Source organism: Mobula hypostoma, chromosome 20 (genome assembly GCF_963921235.1).
Source record: "Mobula hypostoma chromosome 20, sMobHyp1.1, whole genome shotgun sequence".
Taxonomy (NCBI): domain Eukaryota; kingdom Metazoa; phylum Chordata; class Chondrichthyes; order Myliobatiformes; family Myliobatidae; genus Mobula; species Mobula hypostoma.
Genome location: NC_086116.1, coordinates 60,642,739 through 60,665,313, shown reverse-complemented (window position 1 = coordinate 60,665,313; position 22,575 = coordinate 60,642,739). Strand labels below are relative to the sequence as shown.

Genomic DNA, 22,575 nt, shown 5'->3' with positions numbered 1-22,575 from the left:
TATTCTTGCTTTTCCTGGGATTTTCTGTGCACAAGTTGACTGCCACATTTCCTACATTATGCAGAGCCCACACTCAAAAAAGCACTTAAAACATAGATCACTACAGCACAGTACAGACCCTTCGGCCAAGAATATTGTGCCGATCTTGTAACCTACTCTGAGAGCAATCTCTCTTCCCTCTACTTTTCTATTATCCATGAATCTACCTAAAAGTTCCTCAAATTCCAGTAACGTATTTGCTTCTACCACCACTGCTGGTAGCTTGTTCCATGCACCTACCATTCTATGTGTAAAAAACCTACCTCTGAATTCCCCCCTATACTTTCCTCCAATCACTTTAAAATTATGCTCCTGGTATGAGCCATTTCCACTTGGGGAAAGAAAATGTCTGGCAGTCCATTCCCTCAATACCGCTTATCATCTTGTACACCTCTATCAAGTTGCCTCTCATCCCCCTTTACTCCAAGAAGAAAACCCCAGCTCACTCAACCTCTCTTCATATTTCATGGGTTCGAAAGTGCTCACCATTTTCTGAAGTGGTACCAAGCTCGTTGTTAACGGAACCTCGATAGCTTCCAGTTAGCAACTGCCCAAATGGAAAGACGATAGAGTCTCAAACCTTTAAACTAACATGGTCATTGGCACATGTACCAAGATACAGTGAAAAGCTTCACTTGCACACCATGCAAACAGACCATTCCATTTACATGTACACTGAGGTCCTACAAAGGGATAAACAATAACAGACTGCAGCATAAAGTGTCACAGTGACACAGAAAGCACAGTGCAGATAGGCAATAAGGTACAAGGGCCATGGTGCGGTAGACAGAGACATCAAGACTTCATCTCTATCGTACAAGAGCCTAATGACTGTGGGATTGTAGTCTCCCTCAAGCCTAGTGGTACACATTGTCAAGCTTTTATGTCACTTGCCCAAAGGAGGGGGGGTGAGAGAAGACAGAATGAGGGGGCAGAGGGGTTTTTGATTAGGCCATCTTTGATCTTTGCTAGGGGTCAAGCTCCCGCCCCCACCCTTTGCTCCATCCCCTCAGAAGCACTACTTTGCATAAGTTGCTTTATGACTTTAATAATTTTTTTAAACCAATCCACTCGCTACCTCTACCATTACCTTCCTGATAAGGTTTATTCTCCACCTTCCTTTATAAAATTTATCATTTAATCACAAATATCCTTTCTGCAGATCAGTAATGGTATACTTGGCCTTCTCTGGAGTAGATAAACTCAGTGGCCATTTTATTAGGAACCTCTTGTACCAAAGAAAGTGGCGACTGAGTGTGTGTTCATGGTCTTCTGCTGCTGTAGCCCATCCACTTCAAGGTTCGACATGCTGTGTATTCAGAGATGCTCTTCTGCACACCACTGTTGTAACACACGGTTACTGTCACCTTCCTGTCAGCTTGAACCAGTCTGGCCATTCTCTTCTGACCTCTCTCATTAACAAGGTGTATTGGCCCACAGAACTGCCACTCACTGGATTTTTTTTGTTTTTTTTTTCCCCACACCATTCTCTGTAAACTCTGGAGACTGTTGTGCATGGAAATCCCAGGAAATCAGCAGTTTCTGAGATACTCAACCCACTCTGTCTAGCAGCAACGATCATTCCACAGTCAAAGTCACTTAGATTGCACTTTTTCCTCATTCTGATGTTTGGTCTGAATGACAAATGAACCTCGACCATGTCTGCATGTTTTTATGCATTGAGTTGCTGCCACATGATTGGCTGATTAGATATTTGCATTAATGAGCAGTTGTACATTGTACCTAATAAATCCTGTATTGATGCAGGATTGAGCACTGATTGATGACATTGAAATTTGCAACTACTACAAAGTGATCCATCCAGCAACCCCACTGAAAGTCCTCATGACCTCGCGACCGTTAATACAAGGCATCGAGGTAGAACAGAACTAAGCTTTGCTCCTCATTATAGAGAAGTGGGGCACCACAGTATCACAGCAGTTAGTGTGACGCTATTACAGTTTGGGGTGTTCTGAAGCTTGGAGTTCAAATTTGGCGCCATCTGAAAGGAGTTTGTACATACTCCCTGTGAATCATGTGGGTTTCCTCCATGTGCTCTGGTTTCCTCCCACAGTCCAAAGACATACTGATCAGTAGGTTAATTAGTCATTGTAAATTGTCCAGTGATTACGTTAGCGTTAAATCGGTTGGTTGCTGGACGGCACGACTCGACGGGCCAGATTGGCCTTGTCCTACATTGTCTCTCTAAATAAATAGTTTTTTCTCTCAACAGGGAAACTGGGTTCACTGTAGACCTTAACAGACCCCAGTGCACTTATCAAATTAGGTGTGCCTCATCACCCAGGTGAAATGCACTACCCAACACCTGCTTCCACGGTGAGTTTTATTTAAGATTGCACGGACACTCTTCAGACTGCTGTGAAAGTGCATGGGGTCAGCACTGAAACTGGTGAAGGGCACTACAGGGCCAGCAACTACTGCTCATCAAACAAATTGCAAAAATAAATTACATTTATAAATCACTTTTAAATGTGGGGAATGTCCCAAGAAGGAAAAATAGTGTGTTGATAAAAAGGTGTGGTGAGTAAATCACTAATGAAATCAAAGAGGGGGCAAACAGCTGTCTTTTCAATCCAAGAGTAATCACTAGTTCCCTGGCAAATCAAGAGAGAAATGAAAGGGTGGACAATGCAAACTCAATCTTCCCAAGCACACTAAAAATAACTGGCTGAGGCAAGATTGGTTGGTACACTGATCCGATGATGCAAGAGAGACAGCAGATGCTGAAAATTCTGGCTCAACAGACACAAAATTCTGGAGGAACCCAGCAGGTCAGGCAGCATCTATAGAGGAAAATTAACAATCACCATTTCAGGCTGAGACCATTCATTACGACGAGATGAAGAACATCCACAGTCCAGGCCTCCACTCATCACTGGATGATGGGTGACGAAGTCCGGTTGGTGTGCCACAGGACTGGATGTCTGTGCAAGCAGGAGACACAAGTGTTGGTCAATCGGTGCACCCGAAGTTCAAGCCTAGAGTTTGGGTCCCATTGTCAGCTTGGCCGGGGCTCAATATCAAAGATCAGAGCCCAGAGGTCGATCAGATGTCTGGAAGTTGGTGCCCAACGGCCGAAGCCCAGAGACTGGAGGCTGGAGTCCTGTCGCGGAGTTGGAGGGCTGTCCATGTGTATGGATGGGTGGGTGCGAGGGAGGAAAGGGGCTTGTTTTGCTGTAGTTTTGTTGCTTGTTGTGTTCTGTGTTCTTCCGCCGAGCAGTGTGAGCATGCTTGATGACGCCGGGACGTGTGATTTCACTTGCAGCCCGACTGCAGCATATCCCTAGGTTTTATTGGTTGTAACTTAAACAAGGCATTTCCCTGTATATTTCATGTACATGTAATCAATAAATCCGAATCAGGACAGATCTCGGCCCAAAATGTCATCTGCTCATTTTTCTCCGTAGATGCTGCCTGATGTGTTGAGTTACTCCAGCATTTTGTGTGTGTGTGTTTACATTGATTCCCTGTGAACCCAGACCCAACAGTTACAGATCTAAGATCCCGTGTCCACACACCAGTCCTCACTGAGGGATCAACAGTGAAATTGCTCACACTTTCCAAGTTCCTGGGTGTCAACATCTCTGACGATCTACCCTGGGCCCAAAATATCAATCGAGTTATAAAAGGGGCACGAAAGCAACTATATTTCATTAGGAGTTAGAGGAGATTTGGTATGTCACCGAAGATGCTCACAGATTTCTACAAAGTACCATGAAAAGCATTGTAACTGACTTCATCACCATCTGGTATGTGGGGGTGCACAAGAATCGAAATAATCAGCAGAAAGCTGGCAAACTCGATCAACACCATCAGGAGCACTTGCCTTACCAGAATCCAGGACATCTTTAAGCAGCAATGTCTCAAAAAGGTGGCATCCATCGTGAAGGACCCCCAACACCCAAGGCATGCCCTCTTCTCCCTCATCAGGGAGGAGGTGAAAGAGCCTGAAGGCGCACACTCAATGATTCAGGAATAGCATCTCCCCCTCTGCCATCCGATTTCTGAATGGACATTGAACCCATGAACACTACCTATTTTCCTTCCTCTGTACTTATTTAATTTAACTTGTATATACACATATATAAAATCTTTCTTACTGTAATTTAGTTATGTGTTGTAATGTACTCCTGCTAGTAAACACATTTCATGACGTATGCCAGTGATGTTGAACCTGATTCCGATTCCTGCATCTATGTTATATCTACTCCAAGCAAGAACAATATCCCAGTCCTGATCTGCACAAAGGATATTTAACATGAAATGATAAATTTTGTAAAGGAACAAGGAGAAGAATTCCTCTGAAGAGAGTAGTAACAGAGGTAGCAAGTGCTTTTAAGTTTATATGAAATCATCAGGGAATGAGGCAGAGTCAACAAGGTTTTATGAAACAAAAAAAATCATATTTGACATTTTTATTATTTTATTCGGTGTGGAACAGGCCCTTCCAGCCCAACGAGCTGAACCACCCAACAACCTACTTACTTAACCCTAGCCCAATCACAGGACAATTTACAATGACCAATTAAACTACCAACTGGTACGTCTTTGGACTGTGGGGGGAAACCAGAGCACCCAGAGGAAACCGACACGATCACGGGGAGAGCATACAAATTTCTTACAGACAGCGCCAGAATTGAACTTTGAACTGACACGCCAAGCTGTGATAGCGTTGTGCTTACCACTATACTACCATGGTTCTCCAAATTTACTGGAATTCTTTGAGCATGTAAATAAACAGGATGAATAAGGAGTAACCAATAGATAGAGGATATGTAGGATTTCAGAATATTCAATAAGGTACCCATATAAAAGAACTACTGCACAAGATTAGAACATATGCGGTTGGGAGCAATATATTGTGCAGTAATGGACAGAGGATTATTGGGTCAATTCAGCCTGGCAATCAGTAACTAGCAGGCTTCTACATGTATCAGTGTGGGAATTCCAACCATTCATAATCTATATTATTGACTTGGGTGAAGCATATTATAGCCAAATTTGCTAATGATACAAAGTTATGACAAGGATAAAAAAGAGCTTGAAAGGAGATATCAATGGGTTCACTCGATGTGTAAGAATTTGGCAGATGGAGTATACTGCAAAGGATTAGAAGGAGATGAAGAGAGTTGTCAACTCAGTCTGCTCCATCATGGGCATTAGCCTCGTCAGCACTGAGGACATCTTCAAAAGGCATTGCTTCTTAAAAGCAGCATGTAAAAGTTAGGACCCCCATCACCCAGGACATGCTCCTTACTAAACATCAGGGAGGAGGTATACACACACACACACACACACACACACACACAGTACTAAAGCTGAACATGGAACTTTGACAAAGATATCAAGATCACTGAAATAAAATAACAGGTTTGAGAGAACATATAGGACTCTGGAAAAAAAGGTAACTGACAAGGCAATTAAGTGCAAAGTTGGGGAGGTAGAGGGAAAGAACATGAGGAAGATGAGAGAGGTAACAACATTTCCATAAGCAGCCTGCACAGCTAAAAGTTTGGGAGTACAGGTAGTCTATGACATAGTCCAAGAAAGCCAACCATCTGTGATCGCAGTAGGATAGAAGTTGCCCGGAGAAACAACGCCAAATGATGGGCAACATCACCCAGACAACCAAGCACCAAAAATGGAGACAAGGTAATCAATCCCCGTGACTGCATAGACCTCCTCCCACAGTCCAAAGACATATCAGTTGGTAGGTTAATTGGTCATTGTAAATTGTTCTGTCATTAGGCCAGGATTAAATCAGGGGATTTTGGGTGGCGTGGCTCAAAGGACCGGGAGTCTCGTCTACGCAATAAAACAATCAATAAATAAATGAATAGATCAGATAGGCAGGTGCGTAGGACTCAAGAGCTCACGAATGGTCTGGCCATCAGTGCGCACATTTTGCAAAGACATTGAGATATTGTGGTTACAAGATTAAACAGTAAAATTGCAGTGGACTGAAAATTATCATCAAATCAAATGAGGTAGCTGAGCTAGCTGGCTCAGCAGAAGACCCAATTGAAAACAATACATTTCCTGATCTGGTGACATGATTCTGTGGCACATGGTTCATTTACACTCTTGAACCATCAGAACACTCCATTTTAATATGCACGCAGTGCTGTGCATAATTCATAAGCCCTAAAGTCACAAATAAATCACCAGCCTTACAAGTAAGGTTTAAAAAAATTTGAAAACTCTTATATACCCCACTCAAATTAATTTTATCATATTTGAAATAAGGTTTCTAATTTCTTTGCTGATACAACAAAAATGAGTCCAGAAATGCCAAGTGGCTATTAAAAGATAATGCAGAATTTTGTCACTGCAAAAATTAATTCATGTAGCAATGCAAATGAACTACCCATCAAATGAGGACTATCACCACACATTCTTCAAAACCGGCTAAGCACAAAGTCTGAAGCTGTACATTTAATCTCTGTTGCAAAGTGTGTGCTCAATTTGAAATGTACTAGAGGAAACAAAGTCAAAAGATATGTCCTGGGAGAGTGAAGTGAGGCTCATGCAGACCATAAACCATTTGGGCCAAATGGGTTTGGATATAAAAATTAGAACAAGTCACATTAAAGACAAGAGGTATCACAATTTAAATGAAGTATTTAATTTATGGCCCATCTCTGAACTGAGACTGTTAGACCTGTGAACACCCTGCTGTCACCCAGCACGTGTCTGAATGCCCTGCCATCCCCTACTCCCCAACTCTCATCTTGCACTTGTCACTTTTAACCTCTTATTGCTGCTGTTTCACGTATTGATACTACTGTTGATGCCAGTGACGTTATACTGTCTTACCTAGACATGCATCTCACACTTTATGTGAACCCGTCAGTCTTCAGGCTATGTCTCTCTGGAACTTGTGCTAACATTAGTATTGTGATAATACCAGGGCAGCATGGTGGCATAGTGGTTAACACAATGCCTTTCAGTACTAGCAACCCGGGTTCAATTCCCACCGCTGCCTGTAAGGAGTTTATACGTTCTCTCCATGACCGTGTGGGTTTCCTCCCACAATACAAAGACCTACTGGTTGGTAGGGTAATCAGTCATTGTAAAATCGAGGCGAGAGGACTGCAACTAGCGGGGCACTGTCTACGCCACCCCGAGCTACCTGCCAGCCTAGTCATCATATGGGAGCCCAAGCATGGGAGGATGAACCCTGGGCTCCCTCCCAAGACTATGGTCAACACGCTCCTAGAAGACAGCGGCGCGGCTAATGTGGATGAACCGAACACACTGATGAGGGAGAGGAAGAAGTGGAGAGTCGGTCATCGTCCCCGACGCCGGCCCCCTAGGCCTGAGTCGAGGTAGTAGTAGTAGTAGTAGTAGTAACTTATCCCAGGAGTAGGCTAGGATTGAGTCAGCATATTGCTGGGCAGCGTGGCTCTGAGGGCCTACTTGGTGCTGTAGCACAATAAATAAATAAATATTTTGTGGCTCTATGTGCTGGATTGTAACTATATGTACTGTGTTTTTCACCCTGGCCCTACTGAGGAACAATGTTTTGTTTGGCTGTATACATGTGTACGGTTGAATGACAATAAACTTGAACTTGAAAAGACATCTGAAAGACATCAGAGCTTTTCCCAGCTAACATTGCTTCCTCAAACAACAGATATAGGTTAACTGGTCATTCATACACAGTGGATGCCAGTTAATCGGGCCATCAGTTAATCGGGACAGCCACTTATTTGGGACAACACTTGCAAAACAAAATCTAATTGAGAAAATGGCTGCAATTCTCTTTATTTATTTGGGACACAATGCCACTTAATTGGGACAGGAGACTGTTGCCGAACAGTTTCCAATTACCGTTAGTCACATACACTTGTGTGGCCATTAACCACTACACCATGCTTAGAGCAAACAGTTTTCAAATAGCATCAGTTGTGGGTGCTTGTATTCAAAAAGCAGTGATTTCAATACATCGACAAGACCTACAAAGAATTTGAAGATATTGGCAATCATCTTGAATGTGACAATGAAAATGAAGATTTGGAGGGTTCCTTGTATGAAGCCAGTCCATCATCTGACTCAGTGCGTGCATTGGTTTTGTTCATTTACACTCAAAAGAACACAGGAGTATACACTGGATGAATTCCTCAGTCGATAACTATTAGGAACCAACACACAGTTTTATAGTACTGCGGTAGTATTGAGAATGTTCTAATTTGTTCTGCATTTCATTTAAGTACATAATTTGTTACTCAGTAAAATGGTAGTTTGTCTTTTTTATACCATTTTAACTATTTTCATGAAACTTTGGCTAATTGGGCAGCGGTTTAATTGGGTCAAAATGAACTGGTCCTGATGTGTCCCAATTAACTGGAATCCACTGTGTTATGTTTGCTAGACCTTGCTCTGTGTGACATAGCTTGTTTTAAAAGGACACAGCAACGTCAACTGCACTTCAATAATCAATCCATTATACAAGATGTCTTAAGTAATTACACAATAAATGAAAGGCTTCTTTCTAGGTTGCTAATTACATTTTGTTTCAAGAAACTTAGATTTATTTCAAAGGCAGAAGCTGAGGGTATACACTCAGTGGACATATTAATAGGTACACCTGCCTGCTGATGCAGATATCTAATCAGCCAATCATATAGCAGCAACTCAATGCATAAAAGCATCCAGACATGGTCAAGAGATTCAGTTGTTGTTCAGACCAAACATCAGAATGGGGAAGAAATATGATCTAAGTGATTTGACTGTGAAATGGTTGTTGGTGCCAAATGAGGTAGTTTGAGTATCTCAGAAACTGCTGATCTCCTGGGATTTTCACACATTAATGGTGCGTGAAATATCCAGTGAGTGGTAGTTCTGTGGGTGAAAATACCTTGTTAATGAGAGACGTCAGAGGAGAATGGTTCAAGCTGATAGGATGGTGATAGTAATTCAAATAACCATGCATTATAAACTGCGCTGTGTAGATGACCACCCCGAATGTACAACATGATACTTGAAGTGGATGGGCTACAGCAGCAGAAGACAACATTGGGTTCCATTCCTGTACCTAAAGTGGCCAGTGACTGTATATCAAGTCCATATACTGTATTTTTGTGGCATAAAACGTACTTCAAACTCTGCTCTTACAGCACCTGTCAACACCCAAGTATACCACAGAGTATTTTTACAGCACAGAAGGGTTGAACTTGCAGACACTTCCACAATGTAGGAAACATAATGGTCAGTTTGTGCACAACAAATTCCCACCATCAGCGATGTGATAAATAACTAACTAATCTGTTCTGATTCCGCAGATGCTGGAAATCCAGAGTGACACACACAGAATGCTGGAGGACCTCAGCATCTCAGGCAGCATTCCCCTTCCTTTCTTTCCAAACCAACAAAGGGTCTCACCCTGAAACATCAACTCTTTATTGCTTCAGGTAGATACTGCCTGACCTGCTGAGTTGCGCCTGCATTTTGTGTCTGTTAATCTGTTCTGATGATATTGATTAAGGTGGAGATGCTGGCTATGATACTGTGGATGGATCCTCTGTTGTTCTTCAAAATAAACAAAGCTGAGGAAACAGAGTTTCCCAATATAATATCCTATTCCTCTCCTATTCCTAAGTTAGCAGCTCCAGAATGTTTCAATGGACGTCAGCCAAAACTGCACTGAGTCCATTTAAGTCTGAAGTGGGCCATAGGCACGGGTGCACAGCTATTCAGTCAAATAGAATGAAAGCAGGCCATTCAGCCCACCATGTCTATGTTGAACACCTGTCCATATCATTCCCATTTCCAGCACTTGACCCATAACCTTCAATGGCTAGGTGATTCAAGTGTACATCAAACTGGGGTCCCTGGATCCCTTGCGTAATGGTATTCGTCCATGGCATAAAAAAGGTGAGAAACCCTGATTCAGACACTTCTCAGGTGTTATCAACAACTCTGTTTCCACCACTCTCTCAAGTCCTCCTCAGATCCCTTGTAAATCTCATTCCCCTTACCCTAAAAATATGTTCCCTTGGTTGACGTTGCCTCTGGTAAGGGAGAGGTTTTGTGCTGTCTAACCTAGTTATAACCCTCACAGATGTTATATTGCTTCAATCACTTGGGCGAACTGAGAACTAACGCAGGCTTGTTCTTGTAGAAACGTGGCTCCAGGAGGACTCTCATGACCATCAGTCTACAGGCCACGACACTCGGGGACGTGGGCTCTATTATTGTTTAAATTTCTGTAACCATATGCCTTTCTGCTGTCATACTTATAGTTCCTAAATGTGCTGTGTGTGATTATTGGTTCTGTGTTTTGCACCTTGGCCCCCGAGGGACGCTGTTCGTTTTGCTGTATTCATGAGTATGGTCGAATGACAATCAAACGAATTTGAACTTGAATTCATGACCCCTCTTAACTTCTCTGCGGGGAAAACGGACCTAGTCTGGTCTCAACCCCCGCGACTGTACACGGTTGCTAACAAAATCCGAACGGAGAAAGGTGGACAACGCAGAGAGCGAGCTTACCGCGGACACACACTGGATGTCCTTAACCTTGAGCCAGGCGAGGTCCAACAAGCCCTCTCCCCGATAGCAGGACTGCAGCCGCTTCTTGATGTGATCGTTGATGGTGTTGAGCACGAACATACAAAGCACGGACTCGTCGGGGGGTTGGCTGCGCTGCTTCTGGCCCTTGGAGAAGACGGCGAAAAGCACGTCGTCCTGTCCGGCAGTAATGCCCAGTGACCGAGCCAGCACAGGGCCGGCCTTGGCCAGGTGGGCGGCTTGTAGCAGTCGGTACTCCACGCCGTCCTTCACGCATCCGATGGGCATTTCCACGTACGAGTTGAAGGTGGTGTCGGCTTGGCAGAGGCGCACCAACTTGGAGGTGTAGACCCTCTGGCGGGTGGAACCCGGTCCGGCGTGGACCAACTCGGGCTGCAGCGTCAGGAAGTACACGAAAGCCGAGCTGCTGAAACCGTAGATGTAGTAGATGTCAAAGTCGGGGATGACGGTGAAGGTGTCAGACGGGATCTTGATCAGAGAGGCTACGAATTCGTCGTGGAAGACATAGGAGAACATCTCGTCGGCTTCGGGGTTGGTGGCAAGCAGGCGGCTGGAGATGGTTGGGAAGTACTCGGGTTTGCCATCCACGGCCGTGGCCACAAACAGCTTAGATCCTTGCCCCTGGCCCGCCACGATGACCCCAAACACCGAGCCGCTGTCGTTGACCCCGGAGAGATAGTGCTCCTTCTTGTGGAATGGCTCGCCCAGCTTGAAGAGGTCGTTGAGTCTCAGCACCTTGCAGATGCCCTGGTACAAGCTCCCGCAGGCGATCAGCCGCCGCTCCACCTGGTCGATGAGCAGCATCTTGTTCACGTTGTCGGTGAGGCGCAGGGGCTCGCTGCACGGCTGCACGATGCGGGGCGGGTAACAGTCCGGGTTATCCTCGTCCGGTCCCGTCTGGTGGACCACCAGGAGCTGCAAGTCGCTGGAGAGCTTGTAGATCCGGTTCACCGCTCCCAGGTACACGCTGCCCGTGCGCTCGTCGACCGCCAAGTGGTTGAACGCCCAGTTCGCGTTCTCTCCTCGGAAGGTCTTGTACTCTGGGTTAACTAACTCCCGCCGACCGGAGGTGACCATCAGCAGCAGCTGGAAGATGAAGTAACTGAGGCTGCCGCTGCTCGCTGCCATGTCTTCTACCTTCTTTTATTTAAAATTCCGGCTGGTTGCTCCTGCTTTACGTGTTACTCCCAGCTCAAGAACGCAGTTACAATCCGCCCACCACTGGGTGTCCGGCCCTCAGCATCGTGAACCTGAACAGGGAGAGAGAGAAAGATTAAGTACCAGATCTGTCATCAGTGCCGTCGCCCGGTGAAAGGGAAGGGGTATGTTTGTGTGGGATACATAAACTTTGCTTGGTTCCTCCCCACGGCACTCACCTCATCCCCTTCTGGTATTCGCCCCTCTCTGATCCCTACAATGCCGGGGTCTCTCTCCACCCTACACATCAGCCAAGTGCCCCCCCCCGCACTTTTCAATCCTCAGGTGATATAGTGACGATGAACTTCCACCCGGGATTAACCGGCGCCTCAACCAAAGGATGAAGGGTCCAATTTTACGCTCTTCATGGTACAGCGCACAACACAGAAGGGGAATCTACCATTGATCCGTTCCCAACTTAAAAAAATATTCAAAAATTACTGTTGCCCCGAACCCCGAATCAACGGTATTACTAAATAATCAGGATGTTGCGTTCAGTGCAAGTACCTCAAATAAATAAGGCAACTTCCAAAATCTGCAATGTATCTTGATCAACTGCCAGGCAGCCTTCAGGACTCCACTCTCCAATACCTACAGGTAGCGGGTTGTCCGATCCCTATTCCTGCCGCAATGCTTCGGCCGAGATGAGTACCCTTTAAGACCAGGGCTTTAGCCTCCGCCCACACCGCTCTCCCATTGGCTCTTTCGTGTCCTTCGGGACGGCCCCCAACCCCTAGCCTTGCGCTCATTGGCTACCTGCAAAGCTCATCAGGATAGTCGCCCGCCTCCAACAGAACCTTTAAAAGGATTGACGGAGCTGTTTGCTATCCTTCAATTATCAGTCTAGGATTTACCCATCAGTACAAAGACCCAACTGCAGCGAGGAAGGTGATGAAATGCTTAACTGCAATAATTAGAACTTCAACTGAACATCAACAGGCAACTTTTAATGAATTAAGTAGATCAATATGCTCTTTATGAACTTAGAACATTTAGCGCTAACGTTATAAAAGAAAAGGGTGACAGAGGAATTAGTCTGGCTGTTCTATTCGGACCTCAACTGAATTTCATGAATAAGACAGGCAGCCTTCAATCTACTTCGCCTCTAGCAACAGTCTATACGCCGCCAGCCCCATTCCATCTCCGTTCCTCGCACAGTAAGGATGATAAAAATAGATCCTACCAAGTAACAGCACTCTGTCGTTCCCTGCAGGAGGAGAGCTCCAGTCCAGCCGAAGAAAGAAACGTGAACGGCTCATGGGATAGTTGAAGCAAGGAAGGGTTTCGCGAATACGCTGTTATCAGGCGAACCCGTCCTGTCTTTGGTGCGGATTGTTCCAGAGGCCACGGGACCCGCGCGTCACCACATCGGGCCAACCCTCAAGGGCGGCTGCAAGGAACCAGCCAAATCCCGGCCAATGTTAGGGGTCGATTTCTCTCTCGTCAGCTACGGCACATAAACCTGGGTCAAAGTGCATGCGACCGCGGGGTTCAGCTGTATAAGAACAAAGTTTGTCTCAATTCAAAAGTTAACGATAATTTAAAAAGGCAATGACTCTAACTTTGGAAATCTTGGCGATGGTATAGCACCACATGCTATTTAAAAAAACATGCTTAAATAGATGCGTTTAGTCTCTATGATTCTGAATAAGTGATTAGGATTTCACTGTTGTACTTTTGTTTAGAACCCCAAATCAATAATTAGATCTCTCCAGTTTCGACTGGTTCTACAAGGGCGCTTGACCTTCCCAAACTTGGCCTCCGCGGACAGATTGTTCGGAGGCAGGTCGGCTCTTTGGAAAATACAACTCGGGGCTGCATTATTTTTAGTACCGCGCGTCAATTTCACAAGGAAACACGCAGTCTTGCCAAGTCTGGGACTCACGCAGACAGACAGGCTTTTGGGAAGGAACTGCGTTCCCTCCCGGCCCTGGAATAATTCTAAACGATCCTCTTCAATGTCAAGTGCCGAATCTGAAAAGGGGAGAATCAGAGACTTCCGCTATCTCCCGAGTGCTGAGTTAACAATCAGTACTGATTGCATGTAACACCACACAGACCCAACTGTTGAAAACGTTTCTGTCCAGCAAAGATTTCGCTGGAAATATGGTGAGTGGGGTTGAGGTGCAGTCTCACTCGAGTCGCTAGGACTTGCACAAATCGACATCTACATTATATCTAGTTCATATTAAAGCACAGACCTGCGATACGCAGCCAGGGGCAAGTTAAAAAATAATCAAGTTACTCAGCTGCTAAATCAGAACTTTGCTTTCAACTGCATCAATGCGAGGACTTAACAGCGTGTGGGGAAAAAAGAACGGGAACTCGGCTCACAACACTGGCCGCGAAAGCGTTCAATTTTCAGGAGGAAATCTTCAATTACGCACAGAATGGTAGGGGAGCAGCCTGAATCCCCGAGGTTACAGGCGGCCAAGCAGACAGTTCCGAAACTACGCCAACGAGATACGGTGAAATACGTTCTTCTGCGGGATTCTCATTAGAATCTGCTGTATTAAATTTTATAAAGCTCACCACTAAATGCAAGCCTCTTTAAACTAAAGATGAAAATGGAACACGTAACAATTGCACCTTGAATCCTGACAATCAGCTCTCGGTTACTTCCCAGTTACTGACACGACCAGGGCAGCAGATGAGGTACAGTATTGCTTTCACAAGGAGGTCAGCGTTCGAAAGCGGCATGAAGTTGAGCCTGGCAGTTTCAAAAGATAACGCGTTCCAACCCAGCACCACTTTTCCACTTTGCGCGCCTTTTCCGCTCAGAACTCCTACCATCATCAGTTGCAGAAAAAAAACATAAAAATGCAGTCAGTGACCTAACGGATACTGCTGTCGCCATGAAATCGACCTTCCAATGACCACGTCGACTCTTTCCCGAACCCTGGTATCATCTCCTTCCGAGACACCCTCGGCGATATCAGCTCACTGTAGTCAGTCACTCAACAAATGATAAGCAACGTCGCTAATCCAATTGCGGTTTACAAGTCTCAGAATCTACCCATAGAACAGTGCACTCTTTGTTACATATTACCAAAAAAAAGCCCGTTAATTTCATACACGGAAAATTCTGCATTGAACCCCCCCCCCCACCACCAAAAGACAGGCTGTTGACTGGTTGCGCTCCTTTTACTGGCGCTCTGGTGTCTTAGGGATCTCAGGAGTGACAGTTGGAGAGTGATCCCCTAACTAATTGGGACGAAGTCAAGTTAAGTTTATTGTCATTTAACTATATACATGTATACAGTCAAACGAGACAATGTTTCTCCGGAGCGGGTGTAAAGCACAGTAGTACTGTACACATAACACACATATAACGCAAAATAACTTAGGAAAGTAAGAAAGCTGCTGATGGCCACTTTTGTTTTAAAAACTTGTATCCGTTGATCCAGCCTTCTCACTTAATATCATTCTGTATTCTTCATGGACCCTTAGATAAAAAGTTAATCGATGAAGATCTCGAATAATCATTAATCGGAAAGGGATAAAGGGTTCGGAAGGAACTAGTTTCTTTCTGGTTCTGGGTGCGTCAGTTGGGTGACTGGGGAATCCGAACCAATGGGATAACCTCAAGTTAAAGAGTTAACGTCATTAACGTTTAATTGAATATCAAAGTCTGCACTATACACATTTTGAATATTATTTTCTCCAGCGTAGATTTCGACAGCAAGGGAACAGATCCTTCCCGTCCAACGAGCCCACGCTCGCCCATTTATACCAACTAATCAATTAACCAACTTACTAAGGTGGGAGGAAACAGGAGCAGCCGGAGGAAGCTCACGAAGAGAACGGAGAAACTTCTCGCAGGACAGCAGCGGGAATTGAATCCGGGTCGCTGGCGCTCTAATAGCATCACATTAACCTCTACGCTACCTTGTCACACATGTCATTTGTTTAAATACGTGGTGTAGGTATTGCGTATATAAACAAATGCTCCGAAAACACCGCACGAGTAACTGATTATAACCTTTAAATATATTGTGATAACTATATTGCTTATATCAAGTATAAAATAGTTATAACCCCAGCATTAAAAAGCCTTACTTCAGAGCAATCGCTCCGACTACGCGATAAAATAACCTTAAATCTAGAATATAAAAATGATCATGGTAATTAACTCACAATTTTGGGGAATAAATTTGTGAATGCAAACTTTCAAGATTGGTTGGAGCTGAATTTATTGCGTATTTACAATTTAAATAATTTCTCAACACTTGAAATTTAAAGTGGTATAAAAAGGATACCTTTTAAATTTTAAAACATGCTATCTTGCTTCAATCTCATTAAGATCAACTATACCATCTCATTCTCTTCCACTTGACATGAAGTCGCGGGCGCTAGGACCCAGCAGATGAAGTGTGAAACTCACTGTATCTGTTTCAAATCGAGTTTATAACCGATTCCAGTTCAGTTCACTCGCGATGAGGTGGCCCAGGGATTGTCAGCTCAGCCATTCATCGCTACTGAGACTGAGGCGGGGCATTCCTGTAGCCGAGTGCCTGAAACAGTTTTAGTGTTCACGGAAAGAGACTGGTGCTGCCGCAAGATGGGTGCGCGGTGGAAAACACCGCTGGGTCCTAGTGCCGAAAATCTAACGACATTATTTTATCTAATATAATAATGAATTATTTTCACCTAATATAACGAAATTACATTCAACTCTCTAGTATGTAAATATGAAAGTGTGCTATAATTTTCAAAATCAATTTTGGACTGTTATGTTATAAACAGTGCAATATCGTTTTCTCAGCAAAATATCACCCAAGTTATTTGTAAATATCAATATAAGTCGAGTTGCAGATTTAATTAACGCAAATTGAACATTTCGGTTTAGCTTAAGCAGATATGTGATTGCTATTTTCCTAGTTTGGTTACCCAGTGGGTGGAATGTTCCGTTTCTATATAGAGCTGATCTGGAATCTGGGTCAAAGTCAATACCAAAAGGTGACCCCTGTGACTTCATACTTCCTACCACGGTATTCCACTCACTATTTCTCCCGCCGTCCTCCGTCAACTAGCAGTTGTATGGGGATCCCTTTTCACAACGGACTCCCCAGATGCGGGCGCTCAGAAATCTCTCCCTCTCATACACATTCTTTCTCTCATTCTCTCCCTCTCTCACCCGCCTCGGTCTCCGCGAGAGAGAGAATATGAGAGACAGAGAGACAGACAGAGGCAGAGAACGGTCGTCACATAATCCTGCGAAGTGTGTGATTTATTTACACTATTAAAACGACCACATCGGTGTCTTAACTCAATCCGCTAAGGAGATGCCGGGTTGCCCTAATACCATCCACCCAAATAAATCTCACAAAATGCCTCTCCCCGTGTTAAAAGAGCGAAAACTGCCAATAAAGCGATACCGAAGAGAAATTTAACATAATGTTTCTCCCTACGCAGACTCCATACACTCACTGCAGTGACCATCAATGATGATTGTTACAATGCGACGGCAGAATTAGACCCTACTTAGCTGATGGGCCAATTGAAACATCAAGGACGGACTCAATCAACCTGAGCGTTTACGGTGGTATTTGAAGTGCCCCTATGTTAACTAAAAAAAAGTTAATTAAAAGCCAGTTTAAAGATAGTGAACTAATGATCTATTAAACCAAGATAGCACTGGACTCTAGTGACTAGAGTGTATTTTTCTTCATTACCATTAATCGGGTTAATGGGGAAAATTGGCCTTTAATTCCATTAATCGGACTCATTACCAGGAATATATTTCCCTCGCTCTGTCGCAATCGGAAGAGCGGCTTGTTTTACTGCTGTCAAGAAGGCTCTGAGAGAAGATTCTGTCCACACTCGGTCGCCTTGAGACAAGCTGGAGTTTCGAGCCACGATCTCTGCATTTCAATTACAATCGGCGGCGAGCGGAGAATTCCGAGAGATGCGAAGCCTCTTTCGCCAACAGAGTGGGGAAAGCGAGGTTACTTCGGAGACGGCACTGAAGGAGTAGAGGACTTGTTCATGTCCGTGCCGCCAGCCTGGATTTCAGGTAGAGGTCTCCAGAGACATCACTCAGGACTGTGCGGCTAGTACATCACACACACACACAGACACACACACCCAGTCTGACCCCAGAGGCCTCGCTAAATTAAATATACTCACTGTCATACTGCACAAATAAATAAATGCCCTCCTTTAAACCCCTAAACGAACCAACTATTTATCATTTTATTGATGCCAAGGGTTTACTTTCCGATATGAAAGACTCTCCCATTCTCTTTCACCTTGTTCGAATAAACAATCCAATCGTACACTTACCTTGCTCGTGTGCTTAATTTAATACAGCGTGCTGTTCCAATCTCCTTGCAACCCTATTCCGCACAAATATATATATCTGCAAAGATAACAAGCCACTGCTGGGCTAAACGCAACACGGGACAGAGCAGCGCCTCTCCACAGAATTAAAGTGGTTCTGGAAGTCACAGTCTCGGCTGTGACCGGCAGTAAGCGTGGACGCGGACAGCCAGCCGATAGTACGCGTGTTATCTGCTCACGGCAGACCAGTGCCAGTCCAATGAGTATGCAGATCGATGAGAAAGACACAACCTGACTCTAAGCGCATTGGACCTATAGACAGGTTGAATCGACGGGAAAGGCATTGGAAGAGTAAGAAACGGAGCATCCATGCTCGAGATTGCGCCTCGGCTTTATACTTCACAGTCTGGTTCGCCGACTTGCCGATGGCGCTTTAACATTTCCACCGCCACTCCGGAACGGGTTCCTTTAAAATAATTCGGTGGGCTTCAGGACACTACGGAATAATTTCTCTCCCCACCCTCTCACCCTCACCACCCCCTACTCTCTCTCCCCCCCCCGCTCTCCGCCTCTCTCCTCTCTCTTTCTCTCTCTTCTACCCCCCCCCATCGTTTTTCTCTCACCCTCTCTCTTTTTCTCGACCCCTCTCCCTCTCGGGGGAGGAGAGCTTGTACCTGTAAGCAACACGGGCAATCCCCAGTCTACCAGCCAGCAAGGGAATACAGTCAGACTGAAAACTGTACACTGATGCATATACTGTAACTCAAAATACATGCACAAACACTCTACTCGTATAAGAAGCACTGACAGACACACACAGAGGTAGAAGCACATACATATAGGAAGAGACCTGGCATATACCACTGATAGTATTAAACACACGGGCACATATCACACTGATTTACGCGCGGGCGAATATGTGCGCGTAGCGCGCGCGCGCGCGCACACACACACACACACACACACACACACACACAAACACACATACACACAAACACACACACACACACACACACACACACATCACGGCTCCATTCACCTTTCAAAATAAGATAAACAGCGACGAGAGGCAGCATTCTTAGAAATGATGGCAGTCAATAAACGAGATGAAATCCTTCCTCAATGGGAAGTGGAGGGTGCGTTTGTAAAATGGTGAGGGGGGGGGGACGGAATCCACATTGCCACCTGCAGTAGGCACTTACAACAGAAGGCTGTGGCGGTCCAGAATGCATGGGCTCGTACATTGGTCGACCATCGCTGTAATTGCAAGTGGTTATTATTTTTTGGCTACGAGTTATTTTGGTTGCAAAAACGGAGCCTTACCAGTTAGTTAGAACAGTAGTCGATCAGTCTCGAATGCTAAGACCTTGATGATCCGGCAGCGTTAAATTCGATTGCCGGTTATATACATACTGTATATAGGATTCGGTAGTTAGTATTTCATTACTTGCAAATGAGATTGAAACTGACACTATTGCTGCAGCTAAACTTCCCATTACCGGTCTTCAACGGTTCACTTACCTCCGTTGCTGCCTGGTTTGCATTAGCACAGCGCCGCATTGACACACTGCAAAGACGGTGAGATCAAATCCTGGCACACCTCAGAGATATGCCCCTCAAAAAAAATTGATAAGCCTCTCTTGATCTTCATCTACTTAAAACAGACCCTGTGAAGAACGCAAGTGAATGCTGAATATCACCGACTTCTCACGGCGCCCTCTGCCCCCATCCCCAAAGCAAAGCCATGAAACACTTGTACACCTCAGTCCATTTTGAGTGGAGTGGGGGTGGACTCGCTGGAATCGAGGTTTCACGGGTAGATCTCCCGCTCGCTAGTGGGTCCCTCCTTCCTCGCTCCGTCCTGACTGCAAGCGCCGAACTCAGCCGGCGAAAAGCGGCAGAAGCCGCAGCGGCAGCGACCGAGGCGGAGGGAGAGAGCGGAAATCTTCTCCGGACTGCTGTCGCAAGATCAGATTCGCGCATCGAAGATTGGAGGGGGGAAATGCAGGCACCAACTTTGCCTCGAATACGTAAAGTCAAGTGTGTAATTGTGTGTATGTAACTGTGCTGCCTATTTGCATTTCGACAGGGCGCAGCCGGTGGCCAAGCTTTGCACCCGTTTGCTGCCGATATTCCACCTCAGTGACGTACAGTTACTCTTAGTTATTGTGATAATTATGCTATTTACAGCTCGGGTTACATCAGACGAAATACAAACGTGCTTATCGGAAATAGTATCTGCAATTATTAACAGTGCCTGCTTTCGTTGTGAATGAAGTGCGGACTGGAGAGCGCTGCAATATTCCACCTATTCGGAGAACATGACTGCACAGTCCAAGGACACTGCATTCAAACATTTAACTCACTTGACACAAACTTTCTCTGAAACTTATTTTACGTTTTGAAAATCCATTGTAACCACTTATTTTAAGACATAAAATTAAACGTGCTGAAAAATCGTTTATGATCAATGTTTGCAGATGGAGGATTATAACAGGCCATTCGCTTTGGAAGACCACTTGTTTGAAATTCCCGCCCACAATTCCTCTCATCTCCACAGACGCTGTTCGACCTGTTGAGTTTATCCAGCAGATTGTTACATGTCCACCTCCATCTGATTTGCATAAACCAAAGTTTACATTGTGAACACTTTAATCGTGCTTCGTGGTGACTGGTTACGCTTCCAAATACAAATTAAAACTCCGTTGGAGTTCCCTTAAGTGGTTATTTGAGACTCCGGGTCACGGCGCTCTCACCCCGTGGGCTCTGTTCCCTCTAACACCCACCGCCTTCCCAATCCAGCAGAGAACAAAAGATCCAAAGAAAATACTTGAAGACAGCCAAGTTACTAACTAATCCAAACTGTGCTCAGATCAGGGATACTGGTCCTTTTGACAACTTGGACTTCTCCTTTAAGACGCTGTTTATTGCCCTGTGCGCAGTGGTTTCCCCGTGCAGACGGAATTTCCAGAACAGAAAATGCACTGAGAAGGGGGGCCAGTTAAATAAATGCAACTGTCATTATATTCGAGGTTGCAGACGGCGGGCGTGCGGGAGGGAAACACGCTGGTGAATCCCTGCACTGCAACGACCCCTACAGGAGAGAGGCGTTTTGCAGACTCAGCACTAACACCCGGGCCGGCGCCAATTCTCTCAGACACGTCCGTAACAAGTCCGACGAACGCATTTTTTTGGAGAGGGGTGTGCGTGACGTGGGGATGAAGCTGTTGGGTGGATTCCGTCCGCCTAGGTTTAACTGGCGGCTCACTGTCAGCACCTGAGGCGTCTTTATGATCCACGCAGCCAAACTATTTGGCAGTACTGTAGTCCAATAATAATTCAGATTTCCGGCGGCTACGGCACATCTCTGCCAAACTAAAGGCCGTTTTTTTTATTCATAGAATCGATATCCTATCTCCGTCCACCCCTGTTAAAAGGGGTTCAATTTAAACTTGCAACTCATACCTCTGCCTACAATCAAATTATCCTTTCAGGTCTTAGAACAACGCACCCCCACTCCCCATAAACAAATCGTGACAGTACTCTATCAGGGAATAAAACTTAGCCTCCCGTCTCCCCAGCAGAGGTCCATCAGGGTTCGTATAATGAGTGAGATCCCAGAAAGAAACATCTCACTGCTCTGGACAGGCTGGCGCACAATTTCACGCAGGGCTATGATTGGATCGCGGTTTTATCCGTCTACACATGCGTGACTTACAGAGTATTTCCCAGGTAATTTTACCTCACGTTCTAAAGACTGCTTTCCTCGGATTTGGAACATGTATCCTGTATACTTGACACACAAATTGAGAAAAAAACACAGGATGTACGTCAAAATTTGGAGAACATTTCTTTTTTCCACTGAGGTCGGGTGAGACTAGAACCAGAGATCATGGGTTAAAGCTGAAAGGTGAAATGTTTAAGGGGAACTATGGGGGGGGGGTACTTCTTCACTCAGTCTCAGAGAGTGGTGTGAGTGTGGAACGAGCTGCCAGTGGAATTGAGTGGTGGATGCAGGTTCAATTTCAACATTTGATAATTAGTGATAATTTTTCAAAACTCGTTAGATTCTGGACTAGTTCCTGAGGATTGGAGGGTGGCTAATGTAACCCCACTTTTTAAAAAAGGAGGGAGAGAGAAACCGGGGAATTATAGACCGGTTAGCCTAACGTCGGTGGTGGGGAAACTGCTGGAGTCGGTTATCACAGATGTGATAACAGCACATTTGGAAAGCGGTGAAATCATCGGACAAAGTCAGCATGGATTTGTGAAAGGAAAATCATGTCTGATGAATCTCATAAATTTTTTGAGGATGTAACTAGTAGAGTGGATAGGGGAGAACCAGTAGATGTGGTATATTTGGATTTTCAAAAGGCTTTTGACAAGGTCCCACACAGGAGATTAGTGTGCAAACTTAAAGCGCACGGTATTGGGGGTAAGGTATTGGTGTGGGTGGAGAATTGGTTAGCAGACAGGAAGCAAAGAGTGGGAATAAACAGGACC

General features: G+C 45.0%; 1 protein-coding gene across 8 annotated transcripts in view; it reads right to left on the bottom strand.

The window, feature by feature from the left end:
* plxna4 (plexin A4) overlaps nt 1-19,652 on the bottom strand; it is an 804,472-nt gene extending 784,820 nt beyond the window's left edge. For 2 of the 8 annotated variants that reach the window (XM_063073051.1, XM_063073052.1), the window contains exons 1-2: nt 12,974-14,351; nt 10,555-11,843 (exon numbers count right to left, since the gene is read on the bottom strand). In XM_063073051.1, the coding sequence (XP_062929121.1) occupies nt 10,555-11,721 (1,167 nt within the window). In that variant the 5' untranslated portion in view covers nt 11,722-11,843; nt 12,974-14,351. Of the gene's footprint in view, nt 1-10,554; nt 11,844-12,297; nt 12,485-12,973; nt 14,352-14,379; nt 14,567-14,624; nt 14,698-18,075; nt 18,334-19,593 lie in introns of those variants that run through there. The other 6 variants (XM_063073046.1, XM_063073049.1, XM_063073048.1 and 3 more) reach the window with 6 other exon arrangements.
* Between the last annotated feature and the right edge of the window lie 2,923 nt (nt 19,653-22,575).